The sequence below is a fragment of the Leucopleurus acutus genome (genome assembly GCF_964270905.1).
Source record: "Leucopleurus acutus genome assembly, chromosome: 20".
Lineage (NCBI taxonomy): Eukaryota > Metazoa > Chordata > Mammalia > Artiodactyla > Delphinidae > Leucopleurus > Leucopleurus acutus.
This window is the reverse complement of record NC_139162.1, coordinates 41,327,038-41,349,148: the sequence shown is the minus strand read 5'-3', so window position 1 is coordinate 41,349,148 and position 22,111 is coordinate 41,327,038. Positions and strand designations below refer to the sequence as shown.

Sequence of the window (22,111 nt, the reverse complement as noted above, 5' to 3'; positions counted from 1 at the left end):
GGTTTGATTTCAGACTCTTGGACTCCAGAACTGTGAGAGCATAAGTTTGTTGTTTTAAGCCACCAAGTTTGTGGTAATTTGTTATAACAGCCCCAGAAACAAATACACTAGAGAACACTGAAAAAGAACAGGTTTGGAGGAAGAAATAATGAGCTTGTTTGGACATGCTGAACTTGAACTGCCTTGGATACAGCAAGGAAGAGATGTTGAATAGGCCAGTATGTACTTGTCTGGGCTGGAGAACTCAGTTTGTGAGTCATATGCATTTAGGTGGTCCTGGAAGCGGGGACATGGTAAGTCACTAGGAGAGGAAATACAGGGGAGAAGGGAAGTCCTGGGACCAAGCCCTGAGGGACTCTAACATCCAAAGGGATAAGTAGTAGAAGATTTGCCTGCACAAGAGATAGAGAAGGGGAGGCCGGGGAAATAAGAATGAATCAGGAGAGCACTGTCTTAGAAAATAAGGGGAGTGGGTATTTCAGAAAGGATGGAGTGGTCACCAGTATTTATTTTTATTTTTTATTGAAATATAATTGATTTACAATGCTGTGTTAGTTTCAGGTGTGCAGCAAAGTGATTCAGTTATATATATATGTATATATATGCATATATATATATACCTCAGTTTGGATAAATTTGGATATATATATATATTCTTTTTCAGATTCTTTTCCATTATAGGTTATTATAAGATATTAAATATAGTTTCCTGTGCTATACAGTAGGTCCTTGCTGGTTATCTGTTTTGTATATAGTAGTGTGTATATGTTAATCCCAAACTCCTAATTTATCCCTCCCCCACCCCCTTTCCCCTTTGGTAACCATAAGTTTGTTTTCTATGTCTGTGAGTCTGTTTCTATTTTGTAAATAAGTTCATTTGTATAATTTTTTAAGATTCCACATATAAGCGATATATGATATTTGTCTTTCTCTGTCTGGCTTACTTCACTTAGTATGAGGTCCATCCATGTTGCCGCAAATGGCATTATTTCATTCTTTCCTATGGCTGAGTAATATTCCATGGTGTATATATATATATATATACACCACATCTTCTTTATCCATTCATCAGTCGATGGACATTCAGGTTGCTTCCATGTCTTGGCTATTGTAAATTGCCAGTGTTTAAAACTGAGAGAGCACAAGGACTAAAAAGGTTCACCAGATCTCGTGGCATCATTGGGGAGACCAGCAAGAGCTCTGCTAGTCAAGTCATCCTACCAAATCTACCTTGGAATGGGTTGAAAAGTGACTATATGCAGCTTTTGGGGGGGAAAGGAGAAGGGCATTTGGACTGTTCAACAACGGAGAGAAATAGAGAGATATGTTGGAAGGCGAGGATGTGAGGGTTTAGATTGATTTGGTTTGTGCTTTTATTGGTTTGTTTCTGTCAGAAGAGTCGTGAGTACACTGACAAGCGATGAGAAAGACCCAGTTGCATTGAGAGGTTGACTGTGTAACAAAGGAGGGATAATCCGTTCTGCAAGCATCCTGAGAAGGATCAAAATGGGAACAAAACCACAGGTGGTAGGGCAGCTTCTCTGTTGCGATAATAGGACCGTGCCGATGAAGAAGTAGGAGATGAGAAGGTTCTTGTGCCGTGGCTTCTATTTTCTCTGTAAAATTGGAGATGGCCCTCAGTGGCGCCTGCTGGTGCTGATGCCCTTGTGTAGTCCCTCCCTTGAGTGTGGGCTGGACTTACTGACTTGCTCCCACCGAATATAATACGGCAGAGTCATGGGAAGCCACTTCAAATATGAGATAATCTGAAAGGCGGTGGCTTCTGTCTCGAACGCTCTTGCAGGCAAGTGCACTTGAGGAAAGCCAGCTGCCATGTTGTGAGCTGCCCCATGGAAAGGTTCAGCAGGTGAGGAACTGAGGGCGCCTTCTAGCAACAACCTGCAAGGAACCAAACACTGCCAACAACCATGGGAATGAGCTTGGAAGAAGGTCCTGTCCCATTTGAGTCTTCAGGGGAGACGTGGACCCCGTTGACAACTTGGCTGAAGCCCATTTATAACCTCTGAGTCAGAGGCATCCAGCTAATCCCCCCGCTGGACTCCTGAACAACAGAAACCATGGAAAACAAATGCTTTTTATGTTTTAAGCCACGAAGTTTTAGGGTAATTTTTTACACAGCAATAGATAGCTAATACATGGTTTTATGTATGAGAATGTAGGATGGGAAGGGGACTAGACGTTTAAAGAGGGGAGAAGATTTGAAATGGTTGTTGTGGAAAGTGAGAAAGAATGTATGTCGACCAGCAACACAATAGGATTTCTGGGCCAAGCTGAGAGCCCAAATGAGCTTAGCAATCATGGCTTTATGGTAGAACCAGTGTGCCTTCTGTCCGATATAATGAGGTTATTATTCTTTTTTTTTTGATTGGAAATTTTTATGATGCTTTGATGGACCATGGGAATCTAGCCCTCCTTTAGTCTTTCCATGACATCTTCAGGGACATGGACTCATTCAGCACGTTTGCTGAGGATTTATTATGTGCCAGACACTCTTTATCCATTAACAAATATTTATTCGGTGTCTTATTGGTGGCAGGTGTTCTAGACACTGTTCTAGTAGGGGGCATGGAAAATAAGTAAACAGAATGGTGATGCAAACTCTAAAGGAAAGGAAGGTGGAAGGGATGGGGTGAAGGGGGCTCTTTTATGTAGGGGGCCAAGGCAGCCTGATTGCATGCAGGGACTTCTGGAAGCAGAGGCTAGAGCAGTGAACAAGATAAAGTCTTTGCCCTCCTGAAACTTACATTCTCGTGGGGGAAATAGAAAATAGAACAAGCAGAAGTGTAATTGTGGGCACTGATGGCTGGTAGGAAGCAGCATTAGAGTGAGTAGGGCACGCCTCTCGTAGAAGGTAATATCGAGCAGAGAGTTGAATGGAGCGGGGGGAGGGAGTCTTGTGGAAATGGAAACAAGAGGGCCTAGAGGATGGCGCCTAGAAACGCTCTCTGACGGGACCATGCTTGGAATGGTCCCATCGCGGCCAGTGCTCTGGGAAGTTAAGAGTTACTTTTTGCTGATGGTACGAAGTGTTTCAAAATGGTCATGGAGTTAAAAAAAAAAAAAAAAGGGTGGAAGTGTCTATTAATAGATGATCTCGTCACACCAGGGGTAAACATTTTATTTCATTGGGTAAGAATAATAATTACACAAGCCAAACTCCCTTTTAAGAAGTGTCAAGATTGTGTTAATAACAGCAGTAAATATTTATTAGGTGCTTACTCTATGCTTGACACTGTTGGAGAGCTTTAAATTATTAACTAATTTAATCCTTTCAGGCCTTATGGGATGAGACTATTGATTTAATCTTTTTACAGTTCAGGAAACTGAGACACAGTTTCTGTGTTTATGTGTTTCTTGTCCAAGGTCATGCTGCTATCGAGTGATGCCGCTGGGGCAGAACATTTAGCCCTTGTGCCACTTTCCTCCAAATCTCTTGGAAGGATATTAGAAAAAATTAGCAAATAATATGCATTATAATTTAAGTTTAATGGAGTGGATTATATATGTGAAGGAAAATTAATTTCGAATATCTTAATGTAACAAGTACCATTAGATTTTGGTGGTCAGATAGAAAGCAGCTACGATTTTACAGACGGCTCGCTAGTTGTTTGGGTTAGAATTCTTAAAATATCACTCACGGAGTTTGTATATTATCATAAAATATCACAGAAATGTTAATGGGCTAATGATTTATGTTGAAATCTCAGCTGCTAATATGCCGAATCTTTTAATACTGTCCTTCTGGAAAAGCCCAAACGGATGGTGGATAGTAGTCATTCTTCATGTTTTATAATCTTGCCGTTACACGGCAGGCTCAAATCGTCTGCTTTTCTTTTTTTCTTTGTTAGTTTTGAGCTCGTGTTATGACTGATTTTCACTTAATTAACTTAAAACTAGATTTTATTTTTTAGAGCAGTTTCAGGTTCACAGCAAAACTGAGCAGAGAGTACAGAGATTTCCCATCTACTCCCTGCTCCCCCTACCCCCAGACACCTTCCCCCACCATCAGCATCCCCCACCAGAGGAGTGCATTTGTTACAAATGATGAACCTGCACTGACACATCCTAATCACCCCAAATCCGCAGTTTCCATTAGGATTCACCCTTGGTGGTGTACATTGTAGGGACTTTGGCAAATGTATAATGACAAGATCCAACGTGTATTTAGGGAGGATGCACTTCCCTAAAAATCCTCTGTATTCTGCCTATTCAGCCTTTCCTCCCCACCAACCCTTGGAAATCACTGACCTTTTACTGTTTCCATAGTTCTACTTTTTCCAGAATGCCATATAATTGGAATCATACAGCATGTAGCCTTTTCAGACTGGCTTCTTCCACTTAGTAATACACGTTTAAGGATCCTCTATGTTTTCTCATGGCTCGATGGCTTATTTCTTTTCAGTGCTGAGCCATATTCCATCGTCTGCTGGATGTACTGCACTTTATCCATTCACCAGCTGAAGGACATCTTGGTTGTTCCCAAGTGTTGGCGATTATGAATAAAGTTGCTATAAAAATGGATATAAATTTTCAACACATTTAGGTAGTGTGATTGCTGGGTCATATGGACTTGGTGGCGGAGGGAGTAGCCCTGTTCTGAGTGACACCCTTGCTTTTGGAGGAGGACAGTGGTGGAGGGTGGTAGCTCTTGGTCTTCCCGACCTGCTCTTCCTGGCATTGATCCTCAGCCCTATGAATGGGGCCTGCTGTTTTCAGTGTGTCATCCCTGAGCTAGAGCCTCCAACCGTGGGGACCTAGGTGGAAGAATGGAGCCCCATGCCCTTGACCACACTTGCCTGTAATCTGTTCGTTGCAACATGCAGCTGGGGTTGAGGGGTAAGAAACGCTGGTGACCTGTGCCTCCTGTGAAGATACTGCAGCCACCAGCGGGGAGCTTGGGGAGGGAGCCCTGTGTCCTCATCTGCACCTGCCTTTCTATCATGCTCTGTCGAGGGGGAGCACGAGGGGACAGGCTGTGTTCAAACGCCACAGACTTGTACTGTTTTTACCAAGTTGTACCAAGTTTTCTTGAATAAATGTTTTTTGTTTGTTTGCCGTATGCCCTTAAGAAAATTTCCAGAGACTTTAAATGGTTGGATTTAAAAAATTATTTTCCAGTTTATGCTTATTTCACTGGGGAGCAGGACCACAGAATTCCTCATGCTACCAGTATGGAAGTGGAACTCCTTGGAAGGGTTTTTGATAAAGTCAATTTTATTAAGACATTAATTCTCCAAGTGTGGTCTAAATAGCTACAGATAAATTATGGTAAAGAGAGAGAAAGCAAGGGAGAGAGAGGTGGGGAGATTGCTTTAAGGTTTACAATATGCACCTTCATTACAGAATACCTTCAAATAATACTATATCACTTCGGGTAAAATATAAGAACCTTACAACAGGTGGAGACAAGCGTGGAGAAGTAGCAGTAAACAGAATATATTCTGACTAAGTGTAAAGAATTCAACTAAAAATTATGACTAAAAGGAGCGAAGGGAAAAAGGGAAATTATGACTAAAAGGAGAAGGGAAAAAGGGAAAAGTAGAATATGGTCATTGATTGTTGAATAGATAATAGGTGAGAATAAACAGACACCTGAGACACCAGATAGTAAAAGTTAAATGAGTTTTTCTCATTTATGCCTAATGAAGAGCATTAAAGGTATAAATACAAAGGTAATCAGTGAAACAAAATACAAGCTTTCCTATATATAAAAAATAATTTTAGAAAGTTGACATAGCATATAAAGAAACACAGTAAATATAATATACACAATAATTAAAACAATATGAGGGCATTAAGACCAAACAGATCAATCATATCAATAAATGTTAAAGGCCTTGGGACTTCCCTGGTGGCGCAGTGGATAAGACTCCACGCTCCCAATGCAGGGGGCCCAGGTTTGATCCCTGGTCAGGGAACTAGAACCACATGCATGTTGCAACTAAGAGTTTGCATGCCACAACTAAGGAGCCCACACGCCGCAACTAAGGAGCCCACTTGCCGTTACTAGGACCCGGTGCAACCAAAATAAATAAATAAATACATACATATTTAAAAAAATGTTAATGGGCTTAACAGCTATTAAACAAATGAGTAAAATCTCTATGAAAAGATATGGAATGATTTCTAGGATATATTGTTAAGCAAAAATGGCAAAGTGCAAAAGAATATATTCATTTTGTGTAAGGAAAAACGGAAAATAAGAAGACATACACACATCTGCTTATTTTTGCAAGAAGAAACAAAGAAAGAATAAACACCAGAAACTAGTAAAATGGATTGTGTATGGGAGCAAAGTCGGGTGGGAAGATTAATGGAGAAAGTGACAGTTCTCTGAGAATATATTTTTGATTTTTTTTTTTTTTTTTTTTTGCGGTATGCGGGCCTCTCACTGTCGTGGCCTCTCCCGTTGCGGATCACAGGCTCCGGACGCGCAGGCTCAGCGGCCATGGCTCACGGGCACAGCCGCTCCGCGGCATGTGGGATCTTCCTGGACCGGGGCACGAACCCACATCCCCTGCATCGGCAGGCGGACTCTCAACCACTGTGCCACCAGGGAAGCCCTATTTTTGATTTTTTTGACTTTTGTATTCATATTAATGTTCTAAATACTAAAACAAACAGAACAGCATGGATGAGGAGGGGGAAACCTAAAACTAAATGCAAACATAAATCCCTGAATCCAACTGTGTTTCATAAGAATAACAACCACAATAAATGGGGAAGTGCTTAATTCGAGTAACATTTGAACGCAATACTTTGACTATATACCCTCAGTCTAAAAAACAACCAACCAAAGAAAACCAAACAAACAAACAAAAAAACCTGCAAATAAATACTGAACTTTTCTGAGTTGGCTTGATCTTCATAGTGACTTACAGGCATAGCAATTCTGAAACTATTCTATGTGGTTTTGGATTGATAATATTGGTAACCGGGGTTCTCACTGCAAAAGAAGAGACATAAATATTGATTTTTTTTGTTTGTTTTTGTTTAACTTTAGGGAAAGCAAGGAAGAACACTGTGGAGTTGAATTGGAAATGGCTGTACTGGCACAAAGTCATGTGTATGTATATATTTATGCACACACATATATGTATTTAAATTTTCTTGTGCTTGCATATATGTGCGTGTGTGTGCGTGTGCGTGTGTGTGTGTGATTCTATATTTCTTCACATAGTCCACTGAAAAAGCCTAGAAGCCATGGTGCTCAATAGCAATGAGCACACCTAGCATCTAGTGTTTGGTTTCTAAATATTTACCATTTCCTATCAAAGGGACCAGAGCCCCTTAGAGAAATGTTTGGTTATAGGGCCCAGGAAGGAATCACATACAATGAGCACTGAATGTCTTATTGTACCGGAAAGAGAGGAAAGGTTAAGATAAATAATAAGGTGTGTAAAAAAGACAAGATCTAGCTTGAAGGACTTCAGCTGTTCAAATCTAGAAGAATGTGAACATTGAAATAATAAGATCAGGGATGGGTTGTAAATCTAGTGGGAGGAGTTGGAATTGATGAAGAACAGGGTTTTTGGTCTCAAAATATCTCCTCACACATCACTTACTCTTTATCATTTCATAATAACTATACAATGGGTAATTGGACAACACCTTTAACTAAGTGATCAAAATTAATATCATTGAAAAAAGAAAAATGGTATCATGTGTCTTCAGATGTGATGCCCTGAGAAGGACACAAAATCACTTGTTTAGTATCAGTCTCTCAATGTATTAATCAGTGACTACACTAAAATCTAAACAGACTAAACACTCCTATTGAAAGGAAAACATTTTCAGAATGGAGGAGAAAACCCAACTATAGGTTTATAAGAGACACATCATAAATATAGGAATACAGAAAGTTTCCAAGAAGAAGGGTGGAAATATATATATACCATGCGAAGAGCATTGCTGTGACTCTGCTAATATCAGACAAAGTAAGCTAAGGCGGTAAGCACCATTTAGAAATTAAGTGGGGCATTTCATGATGTTAAAGAGACTCATCCACCAGGAAGGCATAGCGACTCTAAATCTTAATGCTAGACATATAAAGCAAATTAACAGGAGTAAACTGAGAAATAGGCAAACGCAACAGCCGCAGTGGGAGATTCTAACACCTTTCTCAACAACTGACAAGAAGAAGCAGAGAAATAAGGAATTATATATATTGAATATCTGAATAACAAAATTAAATTTGGCCTAATAAATGTTAGAGCACTGTATCCAATAATAACATAATAGATATCCTTTAATGTATATATATTTTTTGTCACCGTTTTTTTTTTTTTTTTTTAATTTTATTTCTTTTCGGCTGCGTTGGGTCTTCGTTGCTATGTGCGCGCGGGCTCTCTCGTTGTGGAGAGCGGGGCTACTGTTCGTGGCCGAGCATGGGCTCTAGGTGCCTGGGCTTCAGTAGTTGCAGCATTTGGGCTCAGTGGCTGTGGCTTGAGGGCTCTAGGGTGTGCGGGCTTCAGTAGTTGTGGTGAGCGGGCTCAGTAGTTGTGGTGAGCGGGCTCTAGAGCGCAGGCTCAGTAGTTGTGGTGCACAGGCTTAGTTGCTCCACGGCATGTGGGATCTTCCCAGACCAGGGCTCGAACCCATGTCCCCTGCATTGGCAGGAGGATTTTTAACCACTGTGCCACCAGGAAAGTCCCTTTTTTTTTTTTTTTTTTGGACTATTGAATGCCTGGTTATTTTTGAGTGGAGATTTCATTTTCATACATTCCTTTTAGAATGTAGGTGAATCAGTTTCTTCGATAGGTAGTAAGAAGGGAAACTTAGCTTGCTAGGCGCCATGATTTCATTCCCTTCCTCTCCCTGGGAGGAACTGACTGACTATAGCTCACTGAGTTTTATTTGGCTATATGAACCTGATCTTAACTGCAGAATCCAATGCAATAAACCCTTACAATATGCTCACTCTGAGTGTCCATTGGGAATTTGAAGATGAGAAAGAAATAGTCCCTGCCCTCAGGAAATTCACAGCACAGTGACAAGCCTAGAAACTTACATATTTCAGGATGACAAGTACTGTGTTAACTGTATGGACATGGTCTTATGAAAGTAAAGAACATCAAAAAGAGATGTCTGCCTTAAGAAAGCCAGACTCAGGAGAACTCTTTGCCTTCATAGAGTATCTTCATCAGGGGTCATTTGGTTATTAGAAACAGACACACAAACTAGCTCAAGTCAAAAACTAATTTATTGGAAAGGTAACAGGGGTACTTCATGGAACCCAAGAACAATGCATGAGGCCAGCCTCAGGGGGACTACAAGTAGGCACTTGTCGTCCACAACCTAGTATTTCTCCCCCTGCTTCACTGGGTGGTCACACAGCCTCTTATGGCCACTTTCTGTGCCTGCTTCACTTTGTGGAGGCTGGCTTTGTCTGCTTTGGCATGCACATAGCTGCTCCAGCCCTATGATTTCACAATTCAAATTGCCAGTGGAGGCTGAGTCGTGTCCTGAAGTCATATTTCCAGTCACACTTAGGGAAGATAACCGACTTAGGGTAAGACAGCTGTGGTGAGGGATCATGAATGTGGTCTCCTGCCTGTTAAAGAGGCTGAGGGGCCAAACTCTCTGAGAAGCAGATGTGGCAATGCAGGTAACACAGCTGCTACAGATGGGCAGACCATAGGTTTTTCAGACATCTCTCTACATGGCCAGTTATCATAGTTGTGGCACTGGAAACAAATGTTACTTACTGTTTTCATAGCTTCCATGGAAAAAAAATGTCAAAAGAAATCTGTGGGTGGAAAAAAGTTACATACATGATATCTGCGACAATTTTAGCTGAGATTAATAGTGCTTATAATGGGTTCCATGAAGGATGGCATTACCGATAAGATGATACAAGCAAAACCTAGCAAGCACCGTGCCAGACCTACAACAGGAACTTGAAAATGTGTTCTTCTCTTGTACTGGACTTGCATTCTCAGCATCTTCCTTCCCAATAATACTCTGGTTTTCCTAGCTATGTGATTTACATGCAGTTTGTCTCACATTCAACTCCAGAGGGAGAAACTGACTATCCTAAATTGTCAACATAACCCATCCCCATGGTCTCCGCGATTGGTTCTAAGATGGACACATGAACCAGAAAAATTCCATTCTTTGACCTTTGAGCTATCTCGGAAGTATACTGTCTCCCCTCTGAACCTGAACTATGCCAGCATATAGATCTTGAGAGCAACTGACAGCTAGTCTAGAAGCAGGAAGAGGTCTATGAGGATGGAGATAATATGTTAATACTAATTGACGGAGAGCAGCAAAGTGGACAGAGAGGCGCACTTCCTGGACACAGCATTGATTAAGCATCTCAAACTTAACACGGCCACTTCATAACTCTTTATTCTTGCTCCTTCCGCAGTATGTCAGGTCAGGATAGGTGAGACTGAGGTGCAATAACAAACAACCCTAAATCAAGGTGACTTAAAACAACAAACGTTTATTTCTTACCCTACCTGTTGAGTGCAAGTTGGTAGGAAGCTTTGTTCCACACCATCCTTTCTCAGGACCCAGGCTGCTGCAGCCACCAACTGCGAGAGAGTTCTTGAGGATTTGCACTGGCAGGTAAATGCTCTGACACAGAAGTGACACATCTCATTGGCCAGAACTAGTCATGGGACTGCATCCAACCGAAAGGGAGGCAGGGGGAGGGGAGAACCAGAGATATTTGTTGAACACCAATAATGACTATCATGCCAATCTTTTCCATCTCAACAAAAGGCACTACCATCATATACCCAGTTACCCAAGTCAAAAAAAAAATCTAGGTGTTACCCTTGACTTTACCCTTATTCCCAGTGTATAATCCATCAGCACCTCCTATTAACCCCACTTCTCTTCCTTCTCCATCACTACCATTCTGTTCCCCAAACGACAACCATTTTTTTTTTGGGGGGGGGGTACGTGGGCTTCTCACTGTTGTGGCCTCTCCCGTTGTGGAGCACAGGCTCTGGACGCGCAGGCTCAGCGGCCATGGCTAACGGGCCCAGCTGCTCCGCAGCACGTGGGATCTTCCTGGACCAGGGCACGAACCCGTGTTCCCTGCATCGGCAGGCGGACTCTCAACCACTGCGCCACCAGGGAAGCCCAAACCATAACCTTTTAATTGGACTACTGAAATACCCTTATACTGGTCATCCTGCTTCCAATCTTACCCTCTGCCCACCCAAGTCTAATTTCCACACGGCATCTGTGGTAGGCTGAGTAATGCCCCCTGCCCTCAATTTCCACTTCCTAATCTCCAGAACCTGTGAATATGTCATGTTACTTGGCAAAACGGTCTTTGCAGATGTGTTGAAGGTTATAAACCTTGAGATAGGGAGATTATCCTCTATTTTCTGGTGGGTCCAATCTAATGCCACTAGCCCTTAAAAGTGGAGAACTTTCCCAGCTGAACTCAGAAAGATGCAGCAGACAGGAGGTAGAAGTGATGCAGCAGCGTGGGGCTCCGACACCTCCTTGCTGGTCCTGAGGTGTAGGGGGCTATAGCAAGGACCACAGAGAGAGCACTAGGAACTAAGGGTGGTCCCCAGCTGAGAGCCAGCAAAGGAACGAGAACCTTAGTTCTACATGTGCATGGAAGTGAATTCTGCCAACAATCAGAATGAGGCTGGAAGTGCACTCATCCCTAGAACCCTCAGAAGGGAACCTCGATTTCAACCTTGTGAGACTTTGAGCAGAGGAAATAGCTGAGCCATGCAGACTTCTGACTACAAAACGGAGAGAAAACGTAACTGTAACGTTTTAAGCATATCTTTTTTTAAAAAAATAATTTATTTATTTATTTATGGCCGCTTTGGGTCTTCGTTGCTGCACGCGGGCTTTCTCTAGTTGCGGCGAGCAGGGGCTACTCTTCACTGGCGTGCGGGCTTCTCACTGCGGTGGCTTCTCTTGCCGTGGAGCATGGACTCTAGGCACGTGGGCTTCAGTAGCTGTGGCTCGCGGGCTCTAGAGTGCATGCTCAGTAGTTGTGGCGCACAGGCTCAGCTGCTCCATGGCATGTGGGATCTTTCCTGACCAGGGCTCGAACCCGTGTCCCCTGCATGGGCAGGCAGATTCTTAACCACCGCGCCACCAGGGAATTCCCTTAAGCATATCTTGGTAATTTGATCATGGCAGCAACAGAAAATGAATATAGCATCCGTGGATACTTTTTTTTGAAACAAAAATGAGATAATGTCACTACTCTGCTCAATCCTCCAATGTTTTCCCATCACATTTGGAGTAAAATTCATCCTCTTTACTGTGGCGTATGTGGTCTGATGTCTGCATACTTCTACCACTCTCTCCTTTCCCCACGTTCTCATTTCTGACCCTTAGTCGCACCAGGCTCCTCCCACCTACTTGCCTCCTTCTAGTCAGTCAAATCCTAAATGCCATCTCCTCAAAGAAGCCTTTCTGAGCACTTAAAACCAAGTAACCCCCTAATTACATTCTATCACAACATCTTATTTTAATTCTCTTCAAACATTTGGCATTTTCTTATATTTTTTATCAATTGTGTGTATCCTCCACTAAAATATAAGTTCAGTGAAACCATGGACCTTGTCTGTCTTGAACACTAATGTGTTCCCAGTGCCTATGGGTATCAATAAATATTAATTGAGTCCATTTAATCACTGGGACATTAGATTAAGTCTTACCTAAAGGCCTGATGTGCTAATAAATTCTTTTTATGGTTTGAGCCAGAGTTAGGTTTTCTGTTAACTCCCAACATGAAACTTCCTAACTTTGTTTTCCTTTAGAGGAGTTTTTATAGCACTGTCTAAAGCATATCATCATAACCATTTTCACTCAGTACAACAGGATATTTTTATTCATGTTTCTATCATAGGACCTTCCCTATCCTCAGGCCTCTCACCCTGTCATAGAGTAGGTGCTAAGTTCTCATGGAAGGAATCACTGAGCTGAATGGTGGCACAGGGAAGGTTGTGTTCATAATGTTCATAACCCACCAAGCTCTTACAGAGATTCAGATTTTCTATTAAACAAACGAAAACGCTGCCCACAAAGACAGAGCAAAATAGCTGTACAGTAGGTCCCCTAACAATGGTTTTGTCCATTTGTACGATACCGTTAATTAGTCAGAGAGAGAATCTAGCATGAGATCAGGCATTGTAAAAAAAAAAACACAAAAAAACAGCATTAACAGCAGTGAATTCTGAATGGGCACAAGTTATGTAAATAATCTTAATAGCAATGATAAGAGATAATTGTTCACAGGTGTCATTTCCTGGGGGAAGGGGGATCCACCTTTTCTTGCAAGAGAAAATGCTAATAGTTTCATTAAATTTATGAGCCTTAATTAGCACACTGCTGTTCTAATTACTGTGCTAATCCTGAAATCACATTCCTTCACTCCCCTCCCTCTCTTAAGTAGATTCATACACAATCAGGCACTTCTGCTTTCTTTACGAATATGTGCTTTTTGGAAGGGCTTTGACATTTATCTTCAATAATGATGATGTTGCTTCCAAAAACATGCAGGCCATCAGCTTCTCAGTCTTTTTCTATGGCTCTTTTTTCCTCTCTTCTATACACATACACACCCAGACACAGACACAAACACACCTCTCTTTGTGATGTAAATATGTAACTCAGAAATTACTAAGAAGTTGATTTCCTTACAAGCTGTTCTTGTTAACCTCCTTCTGAGTCCCTAAAGGTTTTTGTTTGTTTTGTTTTGTTTTTTAAAGATATTTTCTATAGCAACATAAGAATATCTCACATAAAATTACCAAGGGCTCTTTAACATCTGTCTTTATTATCTAATTTTTTTTTTTTTTTTTTTTTTTGCGGTACGCGGGCCTCTCACTGATGTGGCCTCTCCCGTTGCGGAGCACAGGCTGCGGACGCGCAGGCTCAGCAGCCATGGCTCACGGGCCCAGCCGCTCCGCGGCATGTGGGATCTTCCCGGACCAGGGCACAAACCCGTGTCCCCTGCATCGGCAGGTGGACTCTCAACCACTGCGCCACCGGGGAAGCCCTATTATCTGATTTTGATGATGATGATGGTGATACCCTGTAGCTTCCACCTATTGTACTCACCATGTACAAAGTATTAGGCCTAGTGGTTTAAATGTCATGTCATATAATCCAGTCAATGACCTTATAGGTAATTATCAAACCTCTATTTTACAAAAAAGGAAACTGAAGCTAATAGTACAGATAGCTTGTCCAAAGTCATACAGCCCCATACTCTTTCTTCTCTTTGTGGGGCTTCAGTTACACTTACAGGATAAAGTGAAATGTTCTAATATATGTCTCATGCTCTTTCATTGTTCATCCTTTTCTCCTTTATGTTTTAGCCTGAATATTTTCTTCTAGCCTATCATCTAGTTGATCAATTCTCTCTTCAGCTGTGTCTAATTTGCTATTAAACCCTTCACCGAGTACTTAATTTATTACATTTTTCGATTCTAGTATTTCCATTGTGTTCTTTTTTATAGTTTTCAGTTCACCTAAATTTTCCATCTTGTCATTTAATTTCTTGAATATAATAAGCAGTTATTTTAAAAGTCTGCTTTAAACTTCAATATCTAATTAGACTGTGGCTCTGTTTCTATTTCAGTTTCTGTTTCAGTCTTGCTTTTTTATTATTCCTAGTTATTTTTGATTGAGCGCTAGACATTGTATATAAGGAATTGTAGAGATAATTTGAGGCCATGGATAAGGTTATCATCCTTCATAGCAGACTTATATTTGCTTTTGACAGATAGATAGGATAATAGCCTCTACTCCTAGGAAAAGATAGGATAATAGCCTCTACTCCTAGGAAAAGGTATAGCTTTTCTTGGGTCTCATTATTGGGGGGTTCACCATGGCCTCTTCATGCTGGCTGGACCCCAATTCCAGCATCTCCTCAGCACTATATAACCTCTGAAATCTCTGTTCAGCTCTGTTACTTATTAGATGTTCTCTGCTAAGCTATACATGTGCAGGTTATGAATTGGCCAAGGACCCAAAGGGACTTCTCAGATTTTCTCTTTTGCAATTCCCTCCTCTCTGGTACCCTGCCCTTCCAACTCCTACCAAATCTCAGCCATCGGTGCATCCTTGAACTCCAATCTCTTTCTTTCAGTAAGACTGTCATTCTCCGCTTGAGCTCCATCTTCCCTGTGCCATGGTTTGGGAAAGACTTTAAGGGGAGAAAGCCAGGGTAATACTGGGACTCACCTTGTGTGCTTCCCTTCTTTCAAAGATGGTAGTCCTGGATTTCCCTGGTGGCACAGTGGTTAAGAATCCACCTGCCCTGCATAGCACAGGGAGATCAGCTCGGTGCTTTGTGTCCACTTAGAGGGGTGAGATAGGGAAGGTGGGAGGGAGATGTAAGAGGGAGGAGATATGGGGATATATGTATATGTATAGCTGATTCACTTTGTTATAAAGCAGAAACTAACACACCAATGTAAAGCAATTATACTCCAATAAAGATATTAAAAAAAAAAAAAGAATCTGCCTGCCAATGCAGGGGACACAGGTTCGAGCCCTGGTCTGGGGAGATCCTACATGCACAGAGCAACTAAGCCTGTGCAGCACAACTACTGAGCCTGTGCTCTAGAGCCCACAAGCCACAACTACTGAAACCCGCGTGCCTAGAGCCCATGCTCCGCAACAATAGTAGCCACCACAATGAAAAGCCTGCGCACCACAACAAAGAGTAGCCCCCACTTGCCACTACTAGAGAAAGGCCACGCGCAGCAACGAAGACCCAACACAGCCAAAAAAAAAAAAAAAAAAAAAGATGGTAGTCCTGTCAGTTGCTGCCAAATACTCTGTATCGGCCAGGCTGTAGTTTTCTTTTTAACCTATCTATCTGTGGATTATGTCTTCTTTTGCTCTTTTTCTTAATCAGGTTTACCAGATGCTTTTTTCATTAATCTTTCTAAAAGATGCAGCATTTTTTGGTGGGGAGGGGTTGTTTATTCTACTATTTCCCTAGATAATTGATTTCAGTTCTTACCTTTTAAATTTTAATCTCCCTAGTTTCCTGATTTGTTAATTTCTTTTTTTTTCTATATGAAAAATCCCAAACTAGCTTATATCAACTCATGGCCAACCTTGTTTCATCTACATGCCTCACAAAATGACTTTGATATGAACCCTATACATATATAATTCCACCTGTAACTATTTCAGTATATATTCTAAAAGATAAAGACCTAAGAAAATAACAATGTCTATATCACACCTAAAATTTATAATTCTTTAATATCATCATTGTTCAAAGGGTTCTTCTACAGTGGAGTTGGGGGACAAGACAGAGCCAAGTTCAAACTGCCATCTTCCCAGAATCCTCCCTGCTATAAAGGCATGGCTTTCAAACTGACTATAAACTCACAGTAAGAAATACATTTGACATTGCACCCCAGAGCACAAATAACGACATGTATAACTGAAACAAATATTTCACAAAACAACTTATATTTACCGTATTGGCTGTCCACTCTCTCCCTTCCCTTAACCTCTCTCTCCCCCTCCTCCCTCTTTCCTCTCTCTCTCTCTCTCTCTCTCTCTCAACCACTAAATGTTGGTTGCAACCCACTAAGTTGATTTCACATTATAGTTCTGTTATCTGCACTTCGAAGAACAATCGTACAAAGCAAATGTCTAAATATCAAATTAACTGAAAAGGGGAACTTCCCTGGAGGTCCAGTGGTTAAGACTCTTGTGCTTCCATGGCAGGGGGCATGGGTTTGATCCCTGGTTGGGGAACTAAGATCCTATGTGCTGCGTGGTGTGACGTGGCAAAAAAAAAAAAAAAAAAAATTTAACTGAAAAGGTTTGAGATGAGGGGCAGAGAACTAGCATTTCATCTGCCACGTGCCTGTGTCACATGTCAAACCATTACACATTCAGTTCATTCATAACCTGAATCTCTCGCTTATCTATATTGTTTGTAATTCTTAATTTGCCAGACCATTCTAGCAACATGTACTTAATAGCTTTAGTGTAAGTACACTGAATTGTATACTTTAAAGAGTCAGTACCGAATATTCGAGATCCCACTGCCGTTTTCTTCTATTTGGAAGTATATCTGTCTCCCTGACCATTTCTGCTTGGAATTTCAATATCTGCTTTGAACAACCTAACATCAAGCATATTTGTTATCTCTACACTCTTACCAAAAATGTGAACCACCACCCATTTTCCTGAGTTACTAAAGATTGAGAGTTTAGTCAAGAAGTAGAAACAATTCCAAAGGTCAAAACAACAGCATTTCTCTCTTTGAGGATAAATTCAGCTGACAGCAGCCTTCTCTTTACAAGTCCTAACTATAAGCTTGAGGTTCAAGTAAAGCAAATAAGCAGCTATCAAACCAAATTTTGTGAAAAAAAGAAACCCCTTCAACATTAGCAAGTACAAGTAAGACCCCATCACATCCATCTTTTAGTGATTATCCTCTATTTAGCACATACTTATACACTTCAATAAGCCAGTCCCTTGGTTTTTGACCTTCAGAGAAATGAAAGACACTCATCCTGTGTAACTTAGCTTTATTTAGTACACAATCTTCATACAATTCAGTACAACAAATTATAAACGCTCTTTGTAAGATTCTACCCCTAGGATATTAAGTACAGAAAATCAATTGCCACAAGAAAGTAAGCCACTCTCTCAGTTTAAAAGTTTTTTTCCATGAACAGACAAGCACTCTCTTCTATGCCAAAAGGTTGCCATATATAAACCATTTCGGAGCATATTGGCCAAGATATATGATCTGAGAACATTTTGTCCTTCTATTAATTCCAACGTTTAAATGAAAATTTAAAAATGGACTGTTTCTAGTTAATTCAGGTACGTTTTGGCCAAAGATGAGCTACAATTGTTACAAGGTTCATGTGCAATCAAAATAAACCTTTTTACTTAATTGTAAAGATGCAGACCAGATGAAATATCTACATATGTCCTTGCCAACACCAGCACCAACCCAACACATACACACACACACACACACACACACACACACACACACACACACACACATTTATTTAGTTGATCTCACAAAGGTCAAGAAAATCACCTTTAAGTGGACAACAAATGGCCTAGATAACACCTAATTATGCTCCTGGCTAATATATCTGAAATGAATTCCTACTTTTTAAGTCTGTAATAAAGTGACTGGAACCTTTCAACTCTAGTAGAAGTAGATTAGCCACTGTGATCGGTATCAGTAGTTGGTCATTTAATGAAGTTAAAGTTGGTTAAAGTAGGGAATCATAACCTCAAATGTATAATTGTACATTCACTTGCTCATCTTCTGATGTAAAGCCGAGGCCTTTCCTTTGCATAAGGGTCCAATGATTACAGTTTTATTTTTGCATAAATCATACCAATAATATGATTTGGGTACTTTTTATTTATTTATTTATTTTTTGCAGTACACGGGCCTCTCACTGCCGTGGCCTCTCCCATCGCGGAGCACAGGCTCCGGACGCGCAGGCTCAGCGGCCATGGCTCACGGGCCCAGCCGCTCCGCGGCATGTGGGATCTTCCCGGACCAGGGCACGAACCCGCGTCCCCTGCATCGGTAGGTGGACTCTCAACCACTGCGCCACCAGGGAAGCCCTGATTTGGGTACTTTTTAATACCTTCTGATCAGTCTAGATCTTTTTTAAGGTGAAATGAGGACTAAAATAAATAAATCTGTGAAGCAATCTAAGCTCAGAAATTTTCTTGAATTTTAAGTTATCCCAATATTTTATAATTTTCCCAACCACAATTAATTTAAAAGTAATTTTTATTAGTGGCAACCGTTATCAAATCTTACCAAAGCATTCAAGCTAATTTTTGCAGAAATAACCCTTCCATTTTAGAGCGAAATTTCCTGGGTTTATGTTGAATCGTGTATTTACAGCGGGAAGTAGAGCATGCAGACAAGGTTGGCGCAGGCAGAGAACTCAAAGGAGAGAGCAGAGGCCTGAGAATGCCAGGGAGCAGCCCCCACTGGTGCTGGGCCGAAGTCAGCTTACAAGAGGGATGGAGACTGTGAAGGGACCCGGTGAGTCACGTAAGTAAAGGTTAATTAAGAGCACTTACTGTACTTAGAGGTTCTTTTGAATGCTAACTCTGAAGCAAAATCAAGTGGTCTTTCTACCCATAAAATACAGCCGTAATTTGAGGGTATTACCAAACATTAGCACAGCCACTGAGATCGTGTGGCAGGGAGCTTAGAGAGCCAGGGTCAGCCGCTTTTCCTCTCTTTCCTCCCATGTACTCCAATGAGAAGGTCATAAAAGAGAAGACTGAGGAGCACTAAAAATATTTCACATGATTCATTAAGAGATTTGGTCATCAGGAAATAAAAATGTCAACTATACATGGTCACAGTGTTCTGGAAAGAGTGTATGTATGGATTCTGTCTTGCAAGAATTTTTGGCACTTTATATTTTTCACTAAAGACTGAACACTAAGTGTTTTGGCAACAAATGGCACCTAAACTGTGAAAAAAGGATTACTGTATGTGATCAATGTGGTGATGATAAGCATAAAAATTTAAGTACATGTTTCTTGTATACTGAAACTCCAAATACCCAAATGCATAGATTAATAATACAGGAATATTTAAAATAAATTGAAATATTTCTGAGAAGGTAATAGAGGGTTTTAAAAACGTAACTAGATAGTCGAACACGCTGTACCTTACATGTGCTTGGTTTCAATTAGAGTAAGGCACTCACTGAAGGATGGACTGACCCATGCTGTCAGCTGCAACAGGCATGCATCATTACTGGCTTAATTAAAGTTTCAGTACTGATTAAAATGTTTTATTATTGTATTATCCTAAACTGCAGTGGTCTCCAACCTTATTAAGGGATACAAGAAAGATATAATTCAGGAGTTTCAGTTGCATAATTTAATAACCCAGCTACTGTCAATTTTTTATTTAAATAAGTTTTGATAAAAGCCAAGTATCCTTCCTTGAACCCAACATGATAGTGTAAAATTTCTTTTTGAATTCTGCTTAAGTAGTAGCTGAAGAGAAAATCATTTGAACATGTGATATATCCGTCTTCATGTCTACAGTGATTTGCAAGGAGAAATATTTAAATCATTTCCAACTGGCATGAGAGGTGAAAGTTAATTTCATTAGCTATCTTGATTTAATTAAATACACAATATGCTTTTATCAGTAACTTTTACATGTCCCTATCATTAGAAATTAATTACAAAAGCAATTATCAAAAAATTTTTGAGCAGGTACAAGGTACACATAATCCTCTTCGTTGTTTACAAATAAGCATGACTTAGAGGCACTTGGTTACCTTTGAGTAAGAAAAAGAACCACCTATCAAGGGCCCTCACAGTAAGATTGGAGACCACAAATCAAACTTGGTATGAAAATGCTCTCTGCCAAAAATATCATAGTAGTGAGTTAGTTAAGATACAACATTTTAAAAATAGTAAGACTTTGCAAGGTTCTAGGCTGTAAAAAATACAAAGGCTAAAAACAAAGAGTTTACAAAATTTTGCAAACCCAGTAAATTTGAATGAGTAAGAAATGAAGAAGAATTTTCTTACTTGCAGGATAGATTAAATAGTATCAACAGGTTTTAAAATAGTAACACTATACAGTAACAAATTCTACTCAGCTACATAACATTTCTGCTGCTTTAAGGACTTACAATATGGAACTTGTAACACTTTTCTGTGCCCAGCATTAAAACATTCATGCACATGCCCGTGTACACACATACACACACTGACACATACTACTGAAGTGCTACACATTACATTTCAGATGGAGCACAACAAAACATTTTAGATACATATGAAGACTTAACATGATTTTTAAAAAAATATTCAAAGCATGACAAATTAAAAACATTATAAAATTTTTAGGTGAAACAGGACAATAGAGAGCTTTTTAAAAAGCCACCAGTTGGTCTTCACTAGTGAAAAAATATTAAATAATTTAATTATGTATCCCCTCAATTCAATTCAACTATAGCTGTTGTAAGTCAATTAAAAATTAGAAGTATTTCAAATCTTGAAACAGGCTCTAGATTTCCAACATGATATGCAGCTGTTCAGGCTACCTATGGAACACTTAACTGTTCTCCCCAACAACAAAATTCTAGATCACTTTTAGAAAGTTGAAAACATTTAGGCTAAAGAACATTAATGAAACAAGACGAAGACTGAAGCATGTATAAGATACTTTCAAAGATGGTAACGCTTGTGTAAACATTTGTAGACTTAATCATATCACAGCTTTAAGGTACCGGTTACCTAATTACATTTGAAACATTATCTATTGAGTTTCATTATGATGGAGTTTCACATATCAAAAATAGAGATTAAATAGAAAGCTCTGTTACTTGTTTCTGGATAGCTTGTAAACGTGGAATGTTTTGTTCTGAAACACTCTAGTGAAGTATGCCGTGTAGGGGGGCAGGTTTCTTTTTATCTCTTCGCAAAAGCGAGGGTGGCCTGCAAGTTTCAAATCTGGATCATTCTTTCCTGGGCCATCCATCATCTAAAGCCAAAACAAAACCAATACAATTTGGAAAAAAATCATATTTACAAAAGACAAACAGAAGTAGGAATAGGGATTGGGTTTCTTTAAGAATGACATGCTAGTGAACTTAAACTGAACGAATGTCAATGGCTGCCTGGAGACCATCTGGTCCATCCCTTTCCCCTTTGGAAGTGTGACCCAAGGCTGAAGAGCAGAGTTCGGTGTCAAACAATGTTCACCTTTAATGGCAAAGCTAGAAGCAGAACTTGGATCTCCTTGTCCTGAAGAACATACTACACCATCCCCTCTCAAAAAATGAAACACAGAGAAGAATTACTATGACCAGAGAAAGTTCTGCAACTCATCAGATGGCCTAGTTAGAAAAAGTTACACACAAAGCAAAATTTAAATGTATTTGGTCTGCACCTCTGAATTCAAGATAGTTATGGACAGTTATTTTTCCTTGAGCAAAAATCAAATCTCATTTTCTTTGTCTCAGCTTTACTGAAGCATAACTGACATAACATTGTATATATTTATGGTATACAATCTGATGATTTGATATACATATACATGGTGAAATGATTACTACAATCAAGTTAACCAATACATTCATGT

The 22,111-nt window shown here is 40.2% G+C and overlaps 1 protein-coding gene across 2 annotated transcripts in view; it reads right to left on the bottom strand.

Annotated features, from left to right (window-relative positions):
- Window positions 1-18,702: 18,702 nt before the first annotated feature.
- The window catches only part of DPY19L3 (dpy-19 like C-mannosyltransferase 3), a 73,724-nt gene continuing 70,315 nt past the window's right edge, over window positions 18,703-22,111 (bottom strand). For both annotated transcript variants that reach the window (XM_082863287.1, XM_082863288.1), the window contains exon 19: window positions 18,703-21,511. In XM_082863287.1, coding sequence (XP_082719413.1) covers window positions 21,350-21,511 — 162 coding nt within the window. In that variant the 3' untranslated portion in view covers window positions 18,703-21,349. The remainder of the gene's footprint in view (window positions 21,512-22,111) is intronic.